The sequence below is a fragment of the Nannobrachium achirus genome (assembly GCF_963921795.1).
Source record: "Nannobrachium achirus genome assembly, chromosome: 24".
In the NCBI taxonomy this organism is placed as follows: domain Eukaryota; kingdom Metazoa; phylum Chordata; class Actinopteri; order Myctophiformes; family Myctophidae; genus Nannobrachium; species Nannobrachium achirus.
The window spans coordinates 17,455,027-17,473,030 of record NC_137831.1 but is presented as its reverse complement, the minus strand read 5'-3'; the positions used below and the strand labels follow the sequence as shown (position 1 = coordinate 17,473,030).

Here is an 18,004-nt window from a genome sequence, read left to right as displayed (position 1 = left end):
TTATCATAGCAGTAACTAATTATTCCTTCAGCACTGTGGAAATCAATACCCCAAAATGGCCTCAAGTGGGCATACTGAACGGCTGGTTGATCGGATGCACCGATCAGATCGGATAATTTACCTTTTGATCTAAACCACCGATTATCGCCGATCACCCTTTGATCGGCCCGATCCGATCCATTGCCGATTGATCGGTAACATCTCTAGGAATAACCCCTTGAGATGAACCATCTCGTTTTCAAGGAGGTCCCCAAATTATTTTGGGGGGTCCCCTAATGTGAAACATTGTTTTCTCACTCAACAGTAAACAAACCAACATAAAGTTCAAGTGTATAGTGTATATGCACGTTTCTAAAGTGACAATTTAAGGACTTTATAATTAAACATTGGCCAAATTGTCAAATATTAGTCAGAAATTGTGAAAATAGCCAATCTACATGCTCACAACGCCTCGCAACGCAAGGCGTTGTAAGCATGTAGATCTGCTATTTTCACAATAGAACCGTGTCACACAAATTGTAATGGCTCAACTCGTAGTGCTCATCAGGGTGGGGGGGTCCCCAGTTAAATATGATTATTTTGGGGGTCACGGCCTGAAAAGGTTGAGAACCACTTGTCTAATATAACAGTGTTGATTTTTTCCACTAAAACTATGATGACAAATGTTTGTCGGCTACCTTTTTACCACTGACAAAAACTAAATAAAAACTGAGCTGTGATGCCTAAAACTAAGACTAAATATGTTGACAATTTCGTCAACAAATAAAAACTAAAATGTATAGGGAGGGAAGAGATCCAGTAGAACTAAAAGACAAGTCTTTTTATGTTTGGTTGTGTGCAGGTATACTGTTTTAAACACTGTTTCAGATGACTAAAATGTCTAAAACGAAATAGAATTTATTCAAAAGACTGACTAAATCAAAATTAGCTGTCAAAATCAACACTGCTTTGTCCAACTAAGTAGAAGGATAAGTTAACTTAACGGTGAATGTGATGACATAGGAACAAGAAGCATTTAATAAACAATTTTTATTTAGAAAGGGGAGGGGGTTCACATCAGGAAGCACGGTTCTTCATCGGACCAAGAGTTAATTCGTTTGGCAAACTTTCTGCATGGCAGTAAACTTTAACTAACTGTGACATTAACAGACCAGTCATTGAATAAACTAAAACATTCACATCCAGTTTTCTTTTCTTCATTTTGGCGTGTCTGTCAGACTATGTGTAGTGCCATGGTACAAAAAAAAAAAAAAAAAAAGATAGCGACAATGATAGTCAGCATGAAAAACTTGTATTGAACAGAGAGAGATAAAAGTCACTAATCAGATGTGTTTCCGTGTTGTTTCATGCTGGTCGGGTATTAAACTGTAACTCTCTCCATAATTTATCAGGCATTGACCATACTCAGACAATGGCCATTTCGCCCTAAAGTCATGCTCTGGGGGGAGGTGGGAAGGAACCCTTACCCAAAATGGCCATCGTGTGATTATGGTCAATGAAAGAAGGGGGTATTACATCCTAGCCTAGTACTCCTCTCCTTCTTGATCATCCTCAAAGGAGTCGACGCCCACCTCTTCGTAATCCTTCTCCAGGGCGGCCATGTCCTCTCTGGCCTCAGAGAACTCTCCCTCCTCCATGCCCTCACCGACGTACCAGTGCACGAAGGCCCTCTTGGCGTACATCAGGTCAAACTTGTGGTCCAGTCTGGCCCAGGCCTCCGCGATGGCTGTGGTGTTGCTCAGCATGCAGACGGCCCTCTGCACCTTGGCCAGGTCTCCTCCGGGCACCACGGTGGGAGGCTGGTAGTTGATGCCCACCTTGAAGCCTGTGGGACACCAGTCCACAAACTGGATGCTCCTCTTGGTCTTGATGTTGCCGATGGCCACGTTGACGTCCTTGGGCACGACGTCGCCTCGATACAGCAGACAGCAGGCCATGTACTTGCCGTGGCGAGGGTCGCATTTCACCATCTGGTTGGCCGGCTCAAAGCAGGAGTTGGTGATCTCGGCCACGGAGAGCTGCTCGTGGTAGGCCTTCTCTGCAGAGATCACCGGGGCGTAGGTGGCCAGAGGGAAGTGGATACGAGGGTAGGGCACCAGATTGGTCTGGAACTCTGTCAGGTCCACATTCAAGGCGCCGTCAAAGCGCAGCGAGGCTGTGATGGACGACACAATCTGGCTGATTAGGCGATTGAGGTTGGTGTACGAGGGACGCTCAATGTCCAGGTTCCTGCGGCAGATGTCGTAGATGGCCTCGTTGTCCACCATGAAGGCACAGTCAGAGTGTTCCAGGGTGGTGTGCGTGGTCAGGATGGAGTTGTAGGGCTCCACCACGGCTGTGGACACTTGAGGGGCAGGGTAGATGGCAAACTCCAGCTTGGATTTCTTCCCGTAGTCGACAGAGAGACGCTCCATCAGCAGGGAGGTGAAACCAGAGCCGGTTCCTCCACCAAAGGAGTGGAAGACCAGGAAACCTTGGAGCCCAGTGCACTGGTCCGACTGTGGAGAAATTAAGAACGTTAAAGGATTATATAAATTAAGCATAAAACGAATCATTTGACAATCGAACCTGGGCTGGAAAATGTAATTGCGATCGATGTAGGTCGCAAGTTTACTATAGATAGATAGATACCTTTATTATCCCAAGGGGGACATTCAGTTGTCCAGTTGTAGCATAGCAGTATACAGTATTTACAAAGTTACAGAGAAGTAAGAAAAAAAATCACACCCGTGTGAACTGAGCGGTGGTGTGTGTGTGTGTGTGTGTGTGTGTGTGTGTGTGTGTGTGTGTGTGTGTGTGTGTGTGTGTGTGTGTGTGTGTGTGTGTGTGTGTGTGTGTGTGTGTGTGTGTGTGTGTGTGTGTGTGTGTGTGTGTGTGTGTGTGTGTGTGTGTGTGTGTGTCTGGCCTGAACAACAGCGCCCCTCCCTTAACATGTGTGGTCACAAAAGGTACTGTAGGCTACATACAGACACGCACACACACACACACGGACGCATACACACACGGCCACGTATAGGAGACGGTGTAACCACCGCTCAAAAAGATAGATAAGAGGAAAAAAAGAGCAGTACAGTACCAATAAAGAGAAGGTGCATCAATAGAGGGGGCGAATAATATATAAGTATATATACATAAAGTGTCTTACAAAAAGAGACCGTAACAGTCAATGCTAGTTAGTGCAACAAGATTTATCATCTCTGAATCGAATCGTAGCCCATGTATCGGATACGTATCGTATCATCTTGGAAGGGACAGATAGACACCCCTGGTAAACGTCCATATATGGGTATTCCCAAGAATCCCTTTTATGCCCAAATATGAAGATCCCTGATGTCATTGATAAACATCACTGGCCAGATGGCCAAGACATGGCCCATATCTGTATGGCTGGTTCAGATAGGGATCTCAATGTATGGGCATGAAAGGGATTGTATGTTGTGATGTCATGGGAACCACTCTAACATAATCCCTTTTATGCCCATATATGGAGATTCCTGATGTCATCAATATTAAGCCCATATCTAACAGGACTTCATATGGGAATGCCCATATATGGAGGAAGAGTGGCTGGTTCAGACAGGGATCTCCATGTATGGGCATAAAAGGTATGTACCATATACAGTACATTGATCTCCATATATGGGTATCAGGGGTCTCCATATATGGGTAACTGGTCCGATATACATCACTGGCCAGATTGCATGTCGCCCTGAGGCGTCTTACTAGTATCGACTATTATAGAATAGAACATTGGAGCTTAGCAAAAGGCTGCAACACAAGCCGAATTTAGAAGCGAGCAATGATATCACATCTTTGTGATTCTAAACTAAGCTAGACAGACAAGCACTCAGGGATGCCAGGATGATGGTAGACCTTGCAGACAGGCGTCATTGCCAACGGCACGGCAAACTAAATCCTCTAGGCCATCTCTTACCAGTTTGCGGATCCTGTCCAACACGGAGTCGATGACTTCTTTGCCGATGGTGTAGTGACCACGGGCGTAGTTATTGGCCGCGTCCTCCTTGCCTGAGATCATCTGCTCAGGATGGAACAGCTGTCGGTAGGTACCTGTACGGACCTCATCTAGGGAGCGAGAGAAACAGAGTTAATAACAGTGTTCCCATACATTTTTAACAATGACATTTCAAAACCTTTCCATAGCTTTTCAAAAGTATTTTACCGTATTTCCAATCATACAGTGCAATAATGACTCTTAAATCATTGTGTTATCAAAGCACAAGACAGACTCGAACGAAGGTGTCACTTGACAAAAAGAACGGATCTATAAGCCAACAACGTGTCACATAGTACTGCATTTTACCATGTTACATCTTTCACTTAATGTTGACAAAAACAATGTTGTGTTGCGAGCTTGTAGATTTGCTACTTTTGCTATTTTCTAAAACATTTGATCAATTCCAACTTGAATCTGAGAAAATACCTGGGCACTTCAGGAGAGAATACCCAAATAGGGCTGTCACAATTATTACATAATCGTCTAATCACAATTATTTGACATAATCGTGATTATTTTTCATAATCGTCATAATCGTTTCCATGTTGAAAAATCTTCATATATATTTTTTTTTAAAGTAAACAATAGTGGAAATAGCAGATCTACAAGCTCACAATGCGTCGCATCACTATCAATGTTCTTTTTTAAGTATAAAGTTGTCAAATATGTCAGTAATTTCTTTGTATATTTAGGTTATGTGTCATATCTAACATGTGCAACTTCAAAGCCTAAAAGCTAAACAGAAATGTAATTGTCAACGAGAAAAACACAATGAAGTCGTTAATCGCAATTATTTGAGTGACATTTGTCATGTAAAATGTCATAATCGTGACAGCCCTATACCCAAATAAGATACTGGAGAACTCGACTGGTCTTCACATATTTATTATTTTGCAGGGGTGACTGCAAAAATAATAAATACGTGCAGACCAGTGGAGTGCTCCAGTATCTTTTTTGGGGTATTCTCTCCTGAAGTGCCCAGGTATTATTCTCTGTGTACAATATTATGTTTTAGTAATATTGTTCTTGCTGTTCCACACACTGCCAGTGTGAACCAAGTGAAGAATCTCAGATTGAGGCTTCACCTTTGCTGTTATATGAACTGAGACGATTAAGATTTTATAGACGATGCTTGTGAACATTATTGTAATTTGACCACCTCAAATGCTACAACTGTGCAACAACATGCTTTCAGGCATTTTCAGACATGCTGCTGGCTTCAATGGGATGCAAATGACTGAAATCAGTCGTGGAGACTGAGAACTTTGAATCCAGGATATATAAAGCATCCATTAAATTAAGAACTTAGGTTTCATGTATTCAAATTGTTATTTGATAATCAAGCAATATAAAATATCCATGCATAGTGCACCGAAGTCTGACGTCATTTACACATCCTACCTCGGTCCCGTTTATTCTGAATTCCCATAGACCTTTTTTTTTCATATGACGTCATATTAGAACATGTGTTCCAAAAATAAACAAATGAGCCCGGCGGTTTGACTCATATGGATATGAAGAATGAACTGACGGCGAGAAAACGTTACTGCCGCCAAATTACTTACATTTTCACCAGAAACAGACACACATCAAATATGAGTGACTGACTATCGTAAACGATACAGAGCCTCACTGACAATATCACAGAGGCAGTTTTTATTTTTTTGGACCACAATTGTTATATGAGACGATTTTAAGATGAGCCAATGTTATTCTCCATATAGAGCAATTACCTCATGGGAACGAGGGGATGAACGAGTGACATCAGGACTTCGGTACTCTATTATCCTTCGTCTTAGTCAGGGGATATCTTCAGAAATAGTGTCAAATCCTGGAATAAATTCCTTTCACCAATGTGTTTGTAAAGGTGTCTAGTAACACATCTCACAAAGACTGAAATTCAGTTTCCTTAGGCTAGAAACGGCCCCACAAAAATATGGTTTAGGTCATCGCTTTTCACAGTTTCGTGTGAGCCACCTTTACCCCAAGGAATGTTTTTCGTGCAAAACACATGCTTGCAATGGATTCAGAATCATGAAAAAAACCCTAAAGCTTATTTATTTTGGTGTGTTTTATCCTGTATAGTTAAGTTAATGGGACTCCAACTTTCAGCAGCTCAAACGGATTCTCCTAGGGAAACTGAATTTCAGTCTTTGTTAGATGTGTTACTAGACACCTTTACAAACACATCGGGAAGATTTTTTTTTTGGTAAGGAATTTATTCCAGGACTTTTTAAGACATCCCCTGACTATCTTGGTGTGTTTTGGAACCCATGCCCTTGTGGTCCGTCCCGTTCCAACAAGCACTCACCGATCACTGTGGGCTCCAGGTCCACAAAGATGGCTCGGGGGACGTACTTCCCAGCGCCAGTGTCACTGAAGAAGGTGGTGAAGGAGTCGTCGTGGCCGCCGATGGGCTTGTTGCTGGGCATCTGACCGTCTGGCTGGATGCCGTGCTCCAGACAGTACAGCTCCCAACACGTGTTCCCCATCTGGACACCGGCCTGCCCCACATGGACTGAGATACACTCACGCTGTACAGGAGGAGGAAACACGGGATAAAGAAGGTGAGGAATGTGATCAATAATCAATATGTGGAGAACACTGACAGGATACAGGGGTTGACACTAAGGTCTCAGAGGCACTTGCCCGTTGGGCAAGTACAGGTCATGTTCTACTTGCCCTCAGGTCTTAGCCACTTGCCTATGTAGCGCAATATTGTGGATATGTGTGGCTGGCTACCAACAGGGAGGGAAACATCGGAAAAGCACTGTTGATAGCACGTAAAATAGATGCTTCACACGTAAAATAGATGCTTCACACGGAATATAGACGCTTCGCACGGAAAATAAAATAGACGCTTCGCGGACATTTTTTAGCGCTTCTTCAGCAGCCTTTGCTATAGATTTCAGTACTTTTGCGGGAATAGCATGGGGCCCCGTCCTTCAGCACGTAAAGCGTGTGCATTAATCTGGCCATTCTCTAGCATGATGTGAGTTTTACGCCTTGTAGATTAGCTGTTTTTGACTAAGCTCACGCAGCCACCACTAGCTGCTGTTCGTTGTGTGTGTGTGAGAGTCAGAGTGTGTGTGGAGGGACGAGGGAGGGAGGGACAGGGGGGGAGAGAGAGCGAGAGAGATAGACGGAACACTATAGCCCCGTTCAAGTACAGGTAGGCTAAAGATACAGATTTAATATTATGTTAATCAAAATGGGCACTTGTCCGGTCGGGCAACCTGGTAGCAAACTTCACCTGCCCGACCATAATATTTACCTGCCCCGGGCAAGCGTTAGCGTCAACCCCTGGGATAGGATTGTTTTTAGAGATACGGTCCAAAATGACACTCGTCTGAAACTTAGTACAACATGACTAATGTGTAGGGTATGATTATCAATCCGAGGGAATGATCAGCACCAAATTAAATCAAATGTAGATTTGTAATAACGCCAAATGAAATCAAATTGTGATTAGTAAAAAGGTGTTAACTTCACAGAAAAAGGAATGCTAGCATTCAGAGTAACTGTTGAAGAAAACTCAAAGTTGCAATACAAAAAAAAAAAACATTGCTAGGCCACAACACGGTTAATTAATGAAGAGCTGTTTCTCTCTGCGCCAGCATGCTGCATTGCTACAGGGTACAGAATGGTCCACCCACTCCAGTGTCTGTTTATCACCGGAAGAGGGCAGAGTACCGGCTATCAAACGGGCTACAGTGAATTCTGTGCCAGTCATGAGTTTGCCCACAATTTGCATTGTGACCTCAATGCACCGAATGTAGCCAGCAGTGACACAAATGCCGCTTGTTCCTGGCAGACTCTGCCTTATCTCCAGGCATCTAGGCCAGCATTGTTAGCAACATCTATCCAGCATGCCTGTGCAAACAGCTTTGCACATATGGCAGAATCTATTTGGGGCCTTTTGGTGTGCTCAGACAGTCATGAGGCATTAGTTGCATTATTATTATTGTATTAAGACCAAGCACTTGGATCAGGTACATTTATTATTTGGAGTTTGTTTCAATGGTAGGAGACAAGTCGGCCAAAACAGTGGTTCTCAACCAGTGGTCCGGGGACCACCAGTGGTCCTTGAGGGGGTTTGAGGTGGTCCCCAGCCAAATGATGGAGAGTTGGTAACCAGAAATGGACCCTTAAACTCATAAAGTAAATCCAAATGGACCCTGGGCCATTTGGTTTAATCTTGCATTACTTAATTTACACACACACACACACACACACACACACACACACACACACACACACACACACACACACACACACACACACACACACACACACACACACACACACACACACACACACACACACACACACACACACACACACACTCTCTTTATGTAGGTGGTCCGTGACTCAAATGCAGAATAAATATGATAACCTTGACATGAATAAAGGTTGAAAACAAATTAGCTAAAAGAAGGGACACTGGACTTTAGCGACAAGCTAAGGTCAACCGGTTCCTACGGTTAGGATGCAAGACATGCCAACCGAATCACACAGACAGACCGTCACGCGGTGCAGTTCAGTCCAGACTGAACAAGGAAGCAGAGATGCCAACACCCCCTCGTCAAAGCTCATGTCAGGGCCAAAGTAGTACTTCGTCCACACCAAGCTCAAATATTCCTATAGCTACCCTCCCAGTGAACGGGGAGGGAAAGACGAAAAGGACAAGCGCGCTTGGCTTATTATCATTTATGACTGAAGTCTGGCGTGATGAGAGCTTGGCTGCAGGCTAACAAGGCTGTCTGTCATGTTCCATAAAGTGGCCAAGTGGGATAAAAACACGTTTACCATTCATTCAGGGAGGGTCAATATTTGAGTGAAAATGTTAGTTTTTCAAAATGTACAAATGAAATTAACTGCCCGCTCTTATTAAAAGGTGGGGCAACAGCTAAGGGACAACGTCTGGTATTTACATAATAGTCCATATCTGGACAATCAGGTTTCTCCAGAGTGGAATTTGCAGGAGGAAGTAGCTCGTTAGTGTTTTAACTGCACTTGGTATAATATTCATGAATATCAGCCTCTTGTCTAGCATTCAAAACCCAGATATAATTGAAAATGTCCTTTCTACTGTGAACAGACTGAAATGAATTGCATAGATCAGGGGTCTTCAACGTTTTCAGGCCAAGGACCTCTTAGTTGAGAGAGAGAGATGAAGCAGGGACCCCCACAATCTGTTCATAGATTCCATATACAGTTTCATTTTTTGACAGCACGATCATTAGTGTATTTTGGAGTCATGTTAATGTGGGTTTTCAGATATTTAACCACTTGAATTGTCGATACTTAATAAACTTGACCTTTCACTGTACTTAGTCTGCTCTTTTCCCCTCCAAAGCTCTTTGCCGGAAAAAAAACAAAGCTGTGAGTTTGCAGATCGGCTATTTTTAGCTAAAGTTCTCCAAATATGGACGCTAGGGTTCAAGTGGTTAATATAAAAAAGGGGGAAAAAACTAGTTTCTGTCACACAAAGATTTGGGGGACCCCTTGTAGTAACTCTGAGAACCCCCTAGGGGTCCCGGACCCCCTGTTGAAGACCCCTGGTATAGAAGTTCAACTTCAGTTCAAACAATGGTTTCCAAAATGTATAAAACATTCATCGGTTATGATAATGTTATTTCTCTTTACGTAAGCAGATTTTTCCCAGTCTACAGCATTTAAATGTAGGTGTAGCCCTGCCCTCTATATTATTTTGATGTCATCATTCAACCAAAGCCTTGTGGCACATTAACACGTAACCCCATTGATTTCTGTCCAATACTTATACTCAACTACTTTTTAGAAAGGCAAAAACTCAGTAAACAGCCTACAGTAATACTTGTATGGTCCACTTATAAACCTCTTCACGTTAAATCTTTCATGAAGTTTCTTAGAAAGAAAAGATGCTGACCACTTTGGAGAGCATCGCTGAACTGGAGAAGGATGCTAGGGCATATTATTCATAATGACATGGTTACACTCACAGTATGGATATATGGTAGAAAAGCAGAAGCATCAGGCATAACTACCAATATTGTAAACTATCAGGTACACGGTTGTGACAAGTATCAAACAACACCAGCACACACAGATCAATAGTCTATGAAAGCCACAGAAAATGCAATTCAGCCCGAAAGCCATCATCAGCATCCAAGTCAGGATGTAGTCTTGCATATTATGCAGATGATTAGAGAGATGCCCATCTGCTCTGCTGATATGTGTGGGGAAATCAATATTCAATGTATGGATTTAACGTCAGAGAACACCAGCACTAACAAACCTACACCCACTGCTTTCCACCCAGTTTTAGCCCATTCTTTGATGTCACCAGGCGTCATCAGTAGTCACTAGGCAGAAATCTCTTACCATCTGGCTAGGCATGCAAGACTACTCAAGATGTGAGAGATCAATGACCATATGCATGGATTTAAGCACAATAAAAGCTCAGCTTCTGAATATATTGATAGTTTGACCACTTCAAATGCTCTAATCTTAAAATATTAATCAGAAATAGGTCACCGACAAGCTATAGGCTATTTCCGCAGCGCACCATCCAAATGACTGAAATCAGTCTTGGAAATTGAGAAATGTAATCCATGCATAATATGTAATGTTATTAACTAATTGTGTCGTTTTAACACAAGTAATAACTTCTACTTATAATGAATATTATCCAAGTCAACTAGCAGTACTTCTAGAGAAAGAAGATAGCAGGGGCGCTACTGGTATCCCTCAAACCACCGGTGCTCATGAAAGGGAATAATCAATGAGCAAGAGAGGACAAAATGTGCCATGGAGCAGAGGCACAAACAAATCCAGGTCCAGGCATTCAGGTGGATTTAGAAATAAACAGCCTTTTATTTGGACAACGGGCTAGAACATAAAAAAACACCAACACAGTAACACCCAGAAGAAGGCGTTTGCCAAAACGCGTTGGTGTTTTTTAATGTTCTAGCCCGTTGTCCAAATAAAAGCCTTTTATTTCTAAATCCACCTGCAGTGCCTGGACCTGACTTTTGTGCGCCTCTGTGGCTGTGGCACATTTTGTCCTCTTCTGCTCATAGCACTTCTACTTGAGTAATATCCAAGTCAAGCAGTCCAAGAATATTCTGTTAACTCTTTCCACAGTGGTTTATTATTTTGGTTGGTTAAGGGTTAACAAAAGGGACCAGCTGCAACTGGTAATATGAGAATACACACACACGCACATGCGGGCACGGGCACACACACACACACACACACACACACACACACACACACACACACACACACACACACACACACACACACACACTAATGTTGGCAAAATATAAATGTCCTCTGTGGAAGGACTCATGCTACTGCCTAGGGTGTTGACAAACCCTTTTGACGTCTGCACTGAGTCAATTTAACTCCAGGAGTGAATTCAAAATCCATTTGGGCTCCATTTCTTCATACCATCCAAGTGTAAATGAATGGAGGATTTTGCCGTGTTATTTTAAGATTCAACATCAGATCAAATTGCTTCAGGCTCGACTTTAGCCTGTGGTTGTGAAGAACATCCACCTTGTGTGTTGAGGTCAACAACTATTTTCCATAAGCTGGGGGGGAGGGGTTGGCAGTGACATCACTGCACAGGAACATGGGAGTTCCAACTATGGGCATGGCAGCTAGGTCAGCGGCCAGCTATTTCAATCACTTAACCCCAATACACGCGCACGCATGGATGTTCTCCAGCTGCTATTCCAGCCCACTGACCCGATTTTATTCGCCAGCATGCAGATGATACCAGGGATATGATGTCTTTCAAGTGCAGCACAGTGCTTCTCATTTACCACCCATTTACTCACCTCCAGTGACCCCCCAGCGCCAATCCCATCTGTGATTTAGATTCACTTTAGTTACTCAACACACTTAGACCTGAGACCGATTCTACAAATGACGTCTTCTTCAGTGAAAAACTTGTTTCTATGTCAGTGGTTCTCAAACCTTTTCATGCCAAGGAACCTGAAAATTATATGTATTTGGCCACGGACCCCCATCTCAAAAGATTTTGTTCCAGGGACTGTTCCTATACTGCAGGGGTCTTCAACGTTTTCAGGCCAAGGATCCCTTAGTCGAGAGAGAGATGAAGCAGGGACCCCCACAACAACCCATAGATACCATATAGTTTCATCGTTTGATGGTACAATCACCAGTGTATTTTGGATTCATGTCAATTTGTGTTTTCAGATATTTAATCACTTGAATCGTCAATACTTAAAACTCACTGAACGCCATAAACGTCTTATACGTCTTTGGACCTCGGTGCCATAAACGTCTTTTACGTCTTTTTAATTAATCAAAAGTTTTATAATTTTTTCATAATTGTAATTTCAAAAAAAATCGCTCTAGAAGTTGGCCATATGCCTCCGTGACCTGAGCGATACGGCCGATTTGACTGTAGCACCAGTGTAACACAGTCCGGCGGAAAATCGGTATAGCCGAAGATTGGTTCCGGCCGTTTAAATGTTATCTAAAACGTTCGTTTATACACTTTCCCGTGCATCCCTGACGAACTATAAGTACTCAAAAAACGCAGAAAATTCTCAGGATTCCAGCGGTGCCATCCATTCTTCTCTACCTATCCTTGATCGCGATCGCCAGGGTTCCGAAGTGTGTAGCATGCTAGCTAAAAGGCCTGGCCAAAATGTAAACAACAGGCCCAAACCAAAAAAAAGATGGACGTCTTCTTCCTTCTTCTGTTAGTTGATCAGATAATAGGAGACCACCCTCTGGTGGTTTTCAAATGGTATTGCACTCCAGATTGCACACAGGGCCCATCACAGCACACACATATGATGATGATCAAGACATCTTACACATGTTCTATTGAAGCCCAAATCTAATGATAGGATATATATATATAAATATACATGTTTTCCTTTGTAAGAGGGGTAGTGTGGCTTTCGATAGAAGCATAGATTTATATATGTAATTTAAGTACAAAATATGATTTTGGCCCCCATAAAAAGGCAAAATTAAGCAAAATGGCTGGCACCAGTTTTGTAGATTTTGAATAAAGGGTGGCATTCACTGAGTTAATAAACTTGACCTTTCACTCTGTACTTAGTCTGCTCTTTTTCTCCTCTACAACAAACCACTTGCTGCGAGGAGTTGTGAGCTTGTAGATCGGCTATTTTTGGCTAAAGTTCTCAGAATATGGACACTAGGGTTCAAGTGGTTAATATAAAAAAGGAGGAAAAGAAAGCTTCTATCACACAAGATTTATTTTGGAGCACCCCCTGTAGTAACTCTGAGGACCCCCTAGGGGTCTCGGACCTCCTGTTGAAGCTGTGTGAGCCATGACACCAATGGTATCTAGCACAGAGAGAGCTATGAGCCACCATGAGCCATGGCTTGGCTCACACAGTATAAATTAGGCTTAAGTGCCTTGGTCAAGGACACCGGCAAGAGAACAGTATATCCCAGAGAAGGAAATCCACGTGAACACAGGGAGAACATGCTGCTGCCTCCACCACGGCACACTGACTGAAAGGCCCCAGCTGTGTTGAAAACCAGGATCTTCGTGCAGCGTTGGTTCAATAACGGTGCCAACCAACCACTGATCCGTATCCGTGTCTGTGACACATTTGCATTAGTGTAAAAAAAGAAAAGCGGTCAGACTTTTCACACTGCATGCCGTGGCCATTTTGACTGAGAGGGCTATGGCACAGTCAGTACCATTGTTAACGCGTATTAGTCAGCATTCAGGAGAGGGTATTGAGGGTACGTCCACCCCATTCAATATAATGCACCGTTGTGCTTGTTTGAAGTCGATCCAGGAATATGTCATCATCATCATCATCACACTTACAAAGAGGAAAGTGAAAAATGTAAACAGTGTGCATGGCTGCATGTTCTTGTTCCATTAGTAAACAGGTTCATCTGGTTCATGGTTAGACCCACGTGACACATGACTTGACCTATAACATTTACACATCTATGCTGTGAGCTCTTAATGTGTTCATTGACTTCATTTGCTGTAACATGTCAGTTCGGGCCTAAACGCATACCAGAAAGTCATCATCATCACCATTACTTTCTCCATCTCTGACTCTCATACAAACAAGTGTCACCCCTCAGCCTCCTAAATGCTTCCTATAAAGCCCATTTAAGCTGTTGTGCGTCATTGGGACCACAAACCGTTATTATTTTCCATCCAGTTGCCACCTCTGTCTTTAAAAATAATCTTTACTACAGACAGGGGTCTTCAACAGGGGGTCTGGGACCCCTAGGGGGTCCTTAGAATTACTACAGGGGGTCTGCCAAATCTTTGTGTGATCATGTTTGATCACTTGAACCCTAGCATCCATATTCTTAGTGGAACATTAGCCAAAAAATAGCTGATCTACAAGCTCACAACGCCTCGCAGCGCAAAGACGTTTGGTGTAGAGAGAAAGGAAGAGCAGACTAGTCTAGTAGCCTAGGTATTGACAGTTCAAGTGGTTAAATATATGAAAATACAAATTAATCCAGCCTACACAGATGATACTGTGCTGTCACGTCTAAACTGTATTAAGAAATAATCCATGTACATTTTTAATCTGCAACTATACGATATGTAGTGGGGGTCCCTGCTTCATCTGAATCTCTCTCTCAACTAAGGGGTCCTTGGCCTGAGAACGTTGAAGACCCTTGGCTTTACTACATTTCAAAATGGTTCCAAGACCCCCCCTCCAAAAGAAAAGATGGAGACTTAGAAGAGACTGAGAAGCTGTACGTTGTTACACCAACGTTATTACATGTACATCCTCCACATTACACACAATAAATATCTGCATTACATAACGCACATGGCACATCTCTGTGTCCACCATGGAACATAAACCTCTAATTCCCCCTTTGTAACGTGCCTAAAAATAGCACCCACCCACCCACCCACCCAAGATCCATCTACACGAGCTCCCATGCATCGCGCTTGCCGATCGGCTTCTTTTTTTTCGGCTAGCAATTTGTCAAGTAACGACTCTTATTATGTCATATGTAATAATGCAAATCATATGCAGATCTAATAGACGTTTGACAGTTATAAGGTTCCTCGCCGTGTCCTCGCATAACCCCTTCTCCCCTCGCCCGGGGATTATACACGGCGCCCCGCCCCAACGTCGGCTCCTGTCCTGCTTTTCCTTTACATCCGGATCGACTCGCCAAGCCATGGCGCTGATTTTTTTTGCCGCATTATCGAGTCCCGTCGTGATGATGATACCCAGTCAGATGTTTTACCCAAACATGTCCACGAAAATCAGCTTGTAGACAACGTTTTTTTCTTCCCAGAAACGCGACTATACTAGAACAGAACAAGGCTCTCTCTCTCACACACAGAGAGAGGGCGGCTCCCAGTCTTTTTTAACAGCTGGTGAATCAGCCATTTCACACACGGAGATGTGCCGTGTAATGAAGCACTGTAAATCACTCATCATCTGCACTGCAGTTGAATGGAACGAAAAGCCTTGGACGCTGGAAAAAGACAAATCCGGATTAACAACCGGCAAATAAACCTTTAAAAGCAGACCAGAGTCCATGTTTGTTATGTCACACTTGTGTGTCGTGGTTTAACATTAACATTAGGCCTTAGCCACCCGGCTTCCTCTGCTCCCTCTCTCCATAGAGTTGTAATGTCTCTCTCCCAGTCTCCCCCCGCACACCCACATACTGCGCGTACACACACACCAACACGATTCTGTTCTAAGTAACGTTTACCAATGAATGTACGCAGCTTGTAACTGCAACGACAAAAAAGGACGACGGATAATGAATATCAATAAAGATATACAAGACAACACATTGGTGTAATGCAACTGTAATTCACAGTTACATTATTACTGCGACGGCGAAGTGAACATATTGTAATAACGTGAATGTGAGCGGGCCCTGTCTGTGTTGCATTAAAAGGAGGGAAACTTAAACAATTTGCATATTCTTTTTTAGACGGACTATGGTTTATTATTTGACGCGTTCGAAGAAGACTCACCATTTTGTCTTCTTATTGTCGGGGGTTTTGTCCTTCGTGTGAATTAAAGGCGTTTAAAAGCTCTTCTGTCGCTCACAGTAGCACCTATGATGTGATGTCTCTGTGAGAATGTGACTGTCGTCTCCTCGGCTCCCACTCTGGTTTTAGACTTGTGTCGGTGGGAAATAGCAGATCTACAAGCTCACAACGCGTCGCTTTCGCGACGCGTCGTGAGCTTGTAGATCGTCTATTTTCTGCGCAGGAAGCAGCCAGGGGGAGGAGCTACAATAATGGCGCGGGCGGCGCCGGACGCGAGTTTAGAAACTCTAGGCTTGCTAAGGGAAGGAGCGCTCGTTTTCAGTTATTGTCCACGACATTGCAAGCGGCGCGAAGGCCAGCGGACCTTGGTCCTGCTCTTCGCGCCCGAGCGCCGCAGGCGCAAGTGCCCGCGAAGAGCGGGCCAGGGCCGCGCGGCCGGCGGAGCGCCGCGCGAGTTACGAAGCCGTGGTGAATGCAATCGTTCTATTACGGCCTGGGCAAGCGCACGATAAACGCAATGATAATTGGGTTTTGGTGCACCTCGCGCGGTCCAAGTGGCTACAACGGAGCGCTCCCAACCTCCGGTTCAGCCAATCACAAGCTTCAAAAATGAGTGCGGGGCGTGGTTTCCCTTAGCAAGCCTAGAGTTTCTAAACTCGCGCGGCGGACACAAGTGAACACTACGGCAAGCCCGCTGGAGTCAAAACGATGTGCCAAAAAATAAAACGAGCAGAACTACAAGCGAGTATAAATACATTTAATTGTATGTGGAACGTTTGCATAGTTTGGTTTGATAGACATTCTCCTAACGTGTCACGAATCTTCTTTCGGATTTTTAAAATAAGTTTTCAATTATTTTATTATTAATATTAGGCCTACAGTCAATAATTCATTCGTGCATGGGTTGCACTTGCATTTGTAGTCCTACACCAGCCATGTTGAGGACCAACACAGCTGTTCTGATTGTCATAGGACATTAGTTCAATGCCACTCATACAAATTGAAAAACTTGTGTTAATAATAACAATAATAATAATAACAATTGTTACCTTTCTTTGGTCCTCAACATGGCCGTTTAGGACTACAAATGCAACCCATGAATACAATCTTTATTCTATCTAGACCCAGAGGAGATCCATATCACAACAAAAAACACAACAAACAGAATATAAGTCTATTTATATCATTGGTGTATAACAGTTAATATTGTCGACACAATAATAATAATATTATTAATAATAGTAATAATATAACAATAAACATGATTAAAATATTAATGTTCGGATTATTATTAATAACAATCATTAAATATCTTCTCACTGGAACAACCTTGTCTTTTTTGGCTCCTCTCTGTCTTTCTCTGTGAGACACAACAATAGCAGGCTTTGTTGCTTTAAGATGTGAAATGACAACCATATATAGAGATGATTACAGAGGTGATTACAACCAAAAAGGTTTGTTACAACCGTAGTACAACCCCTTCTACTATTTCAGGAACCAAGTGAAAGCAGTTCCTCCTCATGATAATAGATAGAGGTATAATCATTGGTATAAAATAAGGTTTCTACTTCTTCTCGTTTACAGACTTGAGAAGGTAATCCCAGTTACAGACACTAGATGTCGTCCTTGACTTTTATCTTTTTCATTGCTGACACATCCCAGTGTTGTGTGTAGCCTATTTTCCTTTGCAGACTGAAATACAGTAAGAAGACAGTCAGTTGACTAGGGGCTTTTAAGCCGTGACATCATTTTGTAGGCAGAGGAGAACTCTGCCCCCAGAGCATTTTCTGTCCCTCGCTATTTCAACAGATCCGAGACAAAAATAACGACTAAAGTATAATTCTAACACTTTCCTTTCAACAACAAAGAGAAGAAAAATGTGTAAATAGTAAAAATAGTAAAAAGATTCACGGAAACTGGGGGCAGAAATTCTCCTCTGCCTACAAAATGATGTCATATAACAGCCCCAATACACTGGT

At 43.0% G+C, this 18,004-nt stretch overlaps 1 protein-coding gene across 1 annotated transcript; it reads right to left on the bottom strand.

Annotated features, from left to right (window-relative positions):
- Window positions 1–1,012: 1,012 nt before the first annotated feature.
- Window positions 1,013–16,135, bottom strand: LOC308280041 (tubulin alpha chain). The gene is made up of 4 exons (XM_080720297.1): window positions 16,008–16,135; window positions 6,327–6,549; window positions 3,935–4,083; window positions 1,013–2,498 (listed from the first exon to the last, which is right to left on the bottom strand). Exons 1-4 carry the CDS (start codon window positions 16,008–16,010, stop codon window positions 1,524–1,526), a joined length of 1,350 nt encoding a protein of 449 aa, XP_080576423.1. The 5' UTR covers window positions 16,011–16,135; the 3' UTR covers window positions 1,013–1,523.
- Window positions 16,136–18,004: the final 1,869 nt, after the last annotated feature.

Coding starts and splice junctions, on each gene's coding strand:
- LOC308280041 (XM_080720297.1), bottom strand. Junction 4,084..6,326: donor CCTGGAGCCCACAGTGATCG/GTGAGTGCTTGT, acceptor CTCGCTCCCTAG/ATGAGGTCCGTACAGGTACC. Junction 2,499..3,934: donor TGGACAGGATCCGCAAACTG/GTAAGAGATGGC, acceptor ATTTCTCCACAG/TCGGACCAGTGCACTGGGCT.